This window comes from Hippocampus bargibanti, linkage group LG03 (assembly GCF_051943395.1).
Source record: "Hippocampus bargibanti isolate YZ-2025 linkage group LG03, ASM5194339v1, whole genome shotgun sequence".
NCBI classification, from domain to species: Eukaryota; Metazoa; Chordata; class Actinopteri; order Syngnathiformes; family Syngnathidae; genus Hippocampus; species Hippocampus bargibanti.
In genome coordinates, this window is record NC_142736.1 from 3284122 (window position 1) to 3293144 (window position 9023).

General features: G+C 39.6%; 1 protein-coding gene across 1 annotated transcript; it reads left to right on the forward strand.

The window, feature by feature from the left end:
• The first annotated feature begins 577 nt into the window (after window positions 1-577).
• ap3s2 (adaptor related protein complex 3 subunit sigma 2) lies at window positions 578-6870 on the forward strand. The gene is made up of 6 exons (XM_088993185.1): window positions 578-749; window positions 2153-2244; window positions 2533-2644; window positions 3588-3659; window positions 4623-4730; window positions 6200-6870. The coding sequence occupies exons 1-6, from the start codon at window positions 681-683 to the stop codon at window positions 6323-6325; spliced, it is 579 nt and encodes a 192-aa protein (XP_088849311.1). The 5' UTR covers window positions 578-680; the 3' UTR covers window positions 6326-6870.
• Window positions 6871-9023: the final 2153 nt, after the last annotated feature.

The following is a 9023-nucleotide window of genomic DNA, read 5'->3' on the forward strand; positions in this document are numbered from 1 at the left end:
AAAAGTCCCATTGGGCTGAAGATAACGGATAGATCGATGTGTTGTCATTTTGGCCCATCCTGTAAATAATTTACGACACAATTGGTTTAGTTTTGTGACGATAAAACAGCACCCCCAACTGGCACATATGCGAACTACAAAAACAAACGAAACCCGGAAAAAATGTATTGTCGCATCTTTGAAGTCAACGCTTACAAGATGGTGCCTCGCTATTGGAATTATGAAAATCTATAATACTGTATTTATATATTAAAAATAAATGGCGAATATAAGCATAGAATGAAAAAAATATATATCTTAAAAACGTTGACCTAGTTGACCCTCGCGCATTTAAACCACCGGCCATCTCCTTCCAACTCGATCGACGAATTATCCGCAGAAACCCATAACAAAAGATGCTCACCCGCAGAAAAAAAGTTCTTATCCTGCGATTGTAAAGTGTACAGGAGTTTCGCTTAGAAATAAAAGTTATTTTTTACACGTATTGATGCTTTTTTTTACGGGGGTATTTTATTTTAATTACACTTTGGGGGTTGTTTCTTGTCGAGTTCTAAATGCGGGAACTCAATGCCGGAAATAGACAGGGATAACTTCCGATTTTGAAACCCGAAGCTTATCTCTGGAGCTGTAGCACTGCGCTGGCTATTTAATAACATTTTGGACTTTACGGACGAGTAAACATGATTAAAGCGATATTAATATTTAACAATCATGGAAAGCCTCGGCTCATTAGATTCTATCAATATTTCGTGAGTATTATTTCCATCACCGTTTTGGTTAAATGTTGACAAATACGTCGTTTGTTTTGATGAATTCTAGTTATTCTTAAGACATTTGGTTTTCTCGTTTAAAGGCATGTTGTTATTAGTTGGTGTCAGTTTGATTTTAAAATGTATTTTTATTCTAGTAAAGGCGAATTAACATCCGCTATAATGGCGTGCTCTAAAAATATGACCTTGCGATCGATGTCTTCATATTTTATAGCACTTTTGTTTTCTACATAGAATGCAACTCGCATCGTTTGAATCTTTTTCTTTTCATCCTACAACTTTATTTCTCAAAGTATAATTTTTCTTTAAAAAAAAAAACCATTACTTTACTTACATTGCTACATTCGCTTCTTTGGGATTAATCATGAAAATAGTTGTAAAAATGCGCAGGGTTATTTTTATTTTATCCTCATAACTTTCCTTTTCAGATGAAATACCAAATTATGTGTTCTTTTAACATAACTCAAGTTTTCACGTTTTATTAACTTCATTTACTCTCATAACCCCCCCCCCCCCATTGTATTTAAAGGACAACCGACAACACTTTTTTGTTTCCTAACCGACGTAAGCAAAACGTTTCATAGCATCTAAAATACCCAAAACACGCAGTATGATATTTTTATTCAAATGCAAAACACCAATAAAAATGACTTAAAGTGTCAAAAATCTGCAAAAAAATGAGCTGCGAATTGGGCATTTTCAGAAAGTCCCGCCCCCAGTTCGTGACGTCACGCCAAGACGTCTTGCATTGCTAGTGAATCAAAACAATGGCTTCAGATTTGGAGAATATGCTTTCTTGTTACACATCCAGTTATGAACATGATTCAAATAGTTCTGAAGAGGAAAGCATACATGTTTGCAATTGATTAAAGAATTTATTCTGTCATTTTGAGGCAACATTGGGGGGAAATGTTTCACCCAAAAAGAGGCAGAAAATGGCCACGAGCTCCTGTAAGGAAGGAATCAGCCCGTTTCCACAGGCTGATAAATTCCTTACATGGAGCTTGGACGCCCTCTTCTGGCGCAACACGAGGTTTTCAGACCAAACAAGCATTGACGTGATGGAAGGACTGCTACAATGTGTCCTTTTTTTTCGGGTCAGGGGCGTTCCTTCAGTGACGTCACGTCAAGCAAGGTCATCAACTCGAAAACAAGACTTCCTGAATATTCAGCGCGAGTCTTAAACCGTAAAATATAGCTATATGCGGTGGAATATTTGTAAAATACGCTCAGTGGAAGTCATTTGAAGTGATTTTACAAATTATGGACACAACTTGTCCAGAGGTGTCTGTTGTCCTTTAATTAATTGTTATCTTGTATTTTTACTTCATACTTTTTCTTTAATAATTTGTAAGTAAATACTAAACTGTGATTGGTTGCAGGCAGAGGACATGCAGCAGCAGATCATCCGGGAGACTTTCCATTTGGTTTCGAAGAGAGACGATAACGTTTGTAACTTTTTGGAGGGAGGAAGGTAAGTTTTGACTGAAGCTGTACAACCACACAAACATATGAAGCAAGCCTTACAGTGTATATAACGTCTTGTGCTAGCAACTGAGGTGAAGTGACGTCGCTTTAACGTGAAAAGTTAGTCAAAAAGTTTCTCAATTACAATGACTCACCATTTTGTGGCATCTTCTGGCTTTACAGACAGATCATAAATAACTGCAGATAGCAGATGATAGCCTGAAATATGAATGTATTATTTGGAAAAGAATTCACTGTATTGTGTAGTAAGCTGAAGTATTTGATGTTCTTTCAGTCTTATCGGCGGCTCCGACTACAAACTGATCTACCGCCACTACGCCACACTCTATTTTGTCTTCTGCGTGGACTCTTCCGAGAGCGAGCTTGGTATCTTGGACCTCATTCAGGTCAGCTGATTAAAAGATAAATCAAGTAATGAAAAAAATAAAGAGGACTAATGTATCTGTTCTGCAGCCGTGCATTTCATTTTGCTTTTAAATAACGCACCTACTTATTTTTAAGATACAGTGATACCTTGGTTTACGAACTTAATTGGTTCCCAGAGTGTGTAAAGCGAAAAAGTATGTATCCCAAAAAATTAATTTCCCATTGGAAACCATTAAAATGGGAATAATCCGTTCCCAGGTCCCCATAATTCTCTGCGATAATTTTACCTAGTTCCTCATCAATTGTGTTCTGTTTAGCTAAGTTGATAGCTTTTTGCATCAAGTGTACAGATGGCTTGTGCGGGTTATTTGTGGAGCCTGATTGATGGGAATTTGAACCTTGCAGTCTACACTCTGCCTTTGAAATCAAAGTTGAAACAAGTCAAAATTTCACTGTTTTCTATCCATTTTGTCACTCTCTCTCTGTCATCTGCCTGTCCCTTCGATGTTTAAACCACCTCCCTTCACTGCTGCGTTCTTGACCAATCACATGGCTTTAACCGATGACTGGGGGTGGGGAATAGAGGACAAAAAATGTTGGCTGCCATTTTCTTTTTGGAGAATGGCTTCACTTTCTCTCTGTCTGTAATCCCCCCACCCACTGCTGCGTTCTTGACCAATCACGTGGCTTTAACCGATGACTGGGGGCGGGGAATAGTGGACCAAAAAAAAGCCGGCTGCCATTTTCTTGTCAGGAGAACAAGCTTATTCGCGAACGACACATCACACATTGTGGCAGCTCTGTGTGTATCCCGAAAAATAGTTCATATGCCAAGGTAAAATATTCATAAATTTAACGTTCGTAAACCGAAAAGTTTGCAAGCCAAGGGGTTCGTAAACCAGGGTATCTCTGAATGTTCAATTTGTGTTGGACTGATTTTTATGTTAATTTGCTCACGCGCAGGTGTTTGTCGAAACGCTGGATAAATGCTTTGAAAACGTCTGTGAACTGGACCTCATATTTCACATGGACAAGGTGAGATAGTGAGAAACGAGTTACATTTCGCAAAAAAATGTTGTTTTCAGTCCTGGAATAAAATGATGTGGCGGGCCGGAATTGGCCCCCGGGCCTTGACTTTGTCACCTGTGACTTAGACTCTCTTCTTTCATCAGATAAAAAGTGTTAATTTCTAAATTACTAAATTACTGGAGTTATATGAGCTTGAAATGAGAGCAGATGTACAAAATACAATATTGGTTGATATAGCACTTTAACAACAGCTGAAGCCGGAACAAAGCGCTAACATGGGAAAAAGGCAAATGTTGCCTCCTCGTGGAAGAAAAAAAAAAAAACATTGCCAGAGGTCTGACCAGCGCTTTATCCGCACCCAAGCAAAAAAAAAAACCTGAACAAATTTGGGAATGGCGCTCTCTCTGTCATATTTTCAATTCCTGAAAAATGGCAGTGCATGAGTTAAAATGCGTTGCCATGGCAACAGATAATGAAACACAGGAATTGTTATTGTGACGTTTTTTTTTTTCCCGATATTCTAATTTTATTTTTCTGTTGATTTCGCAGACGTCTACCTCGCAAGCTCGCATTTGTATCTATTCGCTAGCTAATAGCTATCTATTCGCTAGCTATTAGCTATATATTCACTAGCTAGCTAGATTGCTACCTATTTGCTACAGACGTATTGCCACCTATTTAAGTTACTTCGGGGTTGAGTGAACGCTGGCGCGTGTGGCTGCCGCTGCTCACCCACAGAAAAACAGTTTCATAAAAAAACTACATAGTGCAAGTATCAAGAAAGGCATCACCTCCATACCGCTCAAGGGGGAATCTGGTCTTATTCCCCATCCTGTGACTGCAAAGTGACCTTGAGAGTTGTGAAAGGCGCTTAGAAATGAAATGTATTATTATTATTATTATTATTATTAATGTGAACTACAGTGAACATTCGCTATTCTTAGTCCTCTTTTCTGTTCTCTGCTGCAGGTCCATTACATCCTACAGGAAGTGGTCATGGGCGGCATGGTGTTGGAGACAAACATGAATGAGATCGTGGCTCAGGTGGAGCTTCAGAACCGCATGGAAAAGTCAGAGGTCAGACTTGTAACTCACACACATTCAAGATTGACGGTCAAAATGTGGATAGAAGTTCCAAACCTGACATACAAAGCGAAAAGAGAAATACCCTGATATGATTAATAGCAGTAAAATGTTTTCCTGTCAGATGTAAATGTTATCAGGAAATAATAAAAGTAGACATCAGGCCATTATAAAGTAGACGGCATATTCATCAAAGTATTTTAAGAGCACTTTCGCGGCCCAGGGACAGAATAATAAAAACATTGATTGATTTACTGATCAATAAGCCAAAAAAGGGCAGGGGGGGGAAGTCGCTGGAAAGGGGAAGAAGTTGAGTCATTCTGTATATCTATTACCTATAATAATAATAATAATAATAATACATTTCATTTCTAAGCGCCTTTCCAAACTCTCAAGGTCACTTTACAGTCACAGGATCAGTTTTTCTGTGGGTGAGCAGCGGCAGCCACACGCGCCAGCGTTCACTCAACCCAGAAGTAACTCAAATAGATACAAAGCGAGCTAGCTAGTTTGGATTGGATTGGATTTGCCTTTATTAGTCTCGCAGTGGAGAAATTTACATTTCACAGCAGCAAAGTTATGAAAGAAATTAAAGTAGGAAAGCAAAACACAGGAGCTGCTGGAAAGAGATCTAATAGATAGCTAGATAGCCATATAGCTAATAGCAAGCCAGCCAGACAGCTAAATAGGTTGACAGCTAGCTAGGTAGCCGGCTAGGTCGCAGGCTAGCCAGGTATCTAGGGAGCTAGCTAGCTAGATACATAAACAAATAAATAAAATACATAGCTAAATAAATACATATATAAACAAACAAATAAAATACATAGACTACATAGCTGGCTAGCTGTCTATCTATTTGAGTAACTTCCGAGTAGAGTGAACGCTGGCGCGTGTGGCTGCCGCTGCTCACCCACAGAAAAATGTCTCCTGTGACTGAAAAGTGACATTGAAAGGCACTTAGAAATTAAATGTATTATTATTATTATTATTAAGCATCTTTTTGCTGTCTATTAGCTATCTATTAGCTGGCTAGCTAGCTCTGTATATCTATGAGGTATATAGCTGGCTAGCTTTCTAGCCAGCTAGCTATTAGCTATCTATCTGCACACCCACAGAAAAACTGACTGTAAACATGTGACTGAAAAGTGACCTTGAAAGGCGCTTAGAAATGAAATGTATTATTATTATTAAGCATCTTTTTGCTGTCTATTAGCTATCTATTAGCTGGCTAGCTAGCTCTGTATATCTATGAGGTATATAGCTGGCTAGCTTTCTAGCCAGCTAGCTATTAGCTATCTATCTGCACACCCATAGAAAAACTGACTGTAAACATGTGACTGTAAAGTGACCTTCAGTTTTGAAAGGCGCCTAGAAATTAAATGTATTATTATTATTATTTTCAGGACTTATTTGGAATTAAAAGGAAATACATCAAAATTAAAATAACGGCTTGGTTTCTGCAGGGGGGTCTGTCTGCAGCACCTGCGCGCGCCGTCTCCGCCGTGAAGAACATGAACCTGCCTGAGATTCCGCGCAACATCAACATTGGGGATATTAACATCAAAGTACCCAGCCTTTCCCCGTTCTGAATACGCCTCAGCAGGAGGCGGAGGGGGGGCGGGGGGGGGGGGGGGGGTTCAGCGGACCCGCCCTCGCTACAACTTGAACTTTCCTGACTACGGCGGCGTTCTCGACCGCTCATTCCGTCCGCTTTTGTGTGCGCTGGATGAAAGCTGTGAGTTGTTTCGAATGTAGTGGGAGGTATAAACTACGGAAAATGGAACTTATCTGCTGTCGTGTACATTCTAAAAATGTTATTCTAATTTTGTGTCTTATGGCCAGTCAACAAAGTTAGCTACCATGCTTTGCTCACATACTGTAGCAAACATTTCCATTCAGCGTCTGTATTTAGTATAAATGTTTCAAATTCAAGAGCAAACGGAAATAATCATTCGGATGTTGACCAAATGAACACAAAAATGGCAGCTTAAGACTGAAGCCCTGAGAATGTGTTATATGCAATACTTGCTCCATCTTGTGGCACTAAGTGGAATTACTGTAAAAGTAAAAAAAAAAAAAAAACAATTGAATTGTATGTGGAGTAAAAAAAATAAAAATGGGAAATACGGTAATACCTCGGTTTACGAACACCTTGGCTTACGAACTTTCCGATTTACAAATGTTAAATTCATGAAATCTTTACCTTGGCATATGCACTATTTTTCGTGATACACACTGCCACAATGAGTGATGCCCGTTCTCCTAACAAGAAAATGGCAACTGACTGTTTTTGTCCTCTATTCCCCGCCCCCAGTCTTCAGTTAAAGCCACATGATTGGTCAAGAACGCAGCGGTGAGGGGGGGGTTACAGACAGAGAGAGTGAAGCGTTTCTCCATAAAGAAAATGGCTGTCGACTTTTTTTTGTCCTCTATTCCCCTCCCCCAGTCTTTGGTTAAAGCCATGTGATTGGTCAAGAACGCAGCAGTGAGGGGAGGTGGTTTAAACATGAAAGAGACATGCAGACGACAGAGAGAGACTGATAAAATGGAGACAAAACAGTGAAATTTGGACTTGTTTCAACTTTGATAGTTCAAAAGCAGCGTGTAGACTGCAAGGTGAAAATATCCAATCAATCAGGCTCCACAAATAACCCACACAAGCCATCTGTACACTTGCAAAAAGGAATCAACTCAGCTAAACAGAACACAATTGTTGAGGAACAAGGTAAAATTATCGCAGAGAAAGCACCTACAAGGGATCATTCCTCAAGGTGGTGAAAGAAGAAGGTTACGTTCCTCATCAAGTGTTTAATGCTGAGGAAACCGGCCACTCCATTCCATCAAGCCATCAACGACCATCACAAAGGTCAATAGAACCACTTTATTATCCAGTGCAGTTTGTTTCTTTAATTATAATATCATAGCACATTTATTATACATAAAATAAGGTATATTTTGTGTTGTTTTAAGGCGTATGTAGTTGAAAATTATGTTTTATGGGGACCTGGGAACGGATTATTCTCATTTTAATGGTTTCCTATGGGAAATTAATTTTTGGGATACACACTTTTCGCCTTACACACTCTGCTGGGAACCAATTACATTCGTAAACCAAGGCATCACTGTATTTGTCTCGCAGTGTGGAGAAATGACTCCTTTGAATGACTCCTGGAAATAATGCAACAACAAAAAAAGTGCAGCATTAAAGGACTCGTCACTTCCATGACATGTTCAGGCTAAGGGGGCGGAAAAATCATAAGACTCGTGAACCCAAGCATATATCGTCGAGATTCATATTTGTGCAAAAAAAGTACGGGAGTAATGAATCGTGACCACGGTCCGCCGAGGACATGCAGACGTTTGGACGCCGGGATGGAAGAAGACTCATTCCAGGCTGTACGGCAGCCAAAGAAGATTGTGTTACGGTAGGGGGGGGGGGGCGGATTTGGAGCTTGGGAAATATCAAAATCAAGCCCAGTAATGAGCGTTGAGTTGAAGAAAGGAAAATATGCTTGTCAGCCAAGTCGTAAAATATTAAACATGCATAAATATTCACATTCACCTGCTGCTTTCTGCCAAACTTTTTTTTTTCTATCATCGGTGACATGAACTTATCGAAAAGAACAGCAGAACCTCCTGAACTCACTCACTAACGCACCCTTAAAAATACGACATAAATTCAACGCCCATCAGGAACTCAATAGCAAGTCAGACATTTTGATTTGAAGCAATAATTTTGAAACAGATTCCAGGGGCTTGTACTCCGAATAAACGGCAATCATTCACAGCACAGGTGTCAAAGTCAAGGCCCGCGGGCCAAATCCGGCCCGCCACATCATTTTTTTCGGCCCGCGAAAGCAAATCAAACTTGTTAAATTCCATGATGATTGCTAAAATCTGAGCCAAAATGTCATATTTTTGGATGTCAACCACAATAAAAGTCATTATTCTTTACTTCAGATTTGAAAACGAGTTATTCATTAATTTGCTGTGTGCTCTATATGTAATATTTGAAGGGATTTAAACATTCTAATGGGTTCCCCAAATTCATAACGGCCCTCGAGAGGAAGCCATAACTACAATGTGGCCCGCCGCAAAAAATGACTTTGACACCCCTGATTCACAGGCATCCTAGAACGGACAGGGGATATTAACTCATTCACTGCCAGAAGTGCAGAAATGAGTCCACTCCAGTGCCAGGGTTTTTGTCATTGTCATTCGAATTGCAGCACCGACAGAATATAGAATTTTACGGACTACATAAACATTCAATGCAGTGTAAGAGAC

Excerpts from the sequence above, each read along its gene's own strand:
- ap3s2 (XM_088993185.1), top strand. The coding sequence starts at position 681 with ATGATTAAAGCGATATTAATATTTAACAATCATGGAAAGCCTCGGCTC. Across the intron at positions 2,245-2,532 it reads AACTTTTTGGAGGGAGGAAG|TCTTATCGGCGGCTCCGACT; the intron begins GTAAGTTTTGAC and ends ATGTTCTTTCAG. Across the intron at positions 3,660-4,622 it reads TCATATTTCACATGGACAAG|GTCCATTACATCCTACAGGA; the intron begins GTGAGATAGTGA and ends TCTCTGCTGCAG.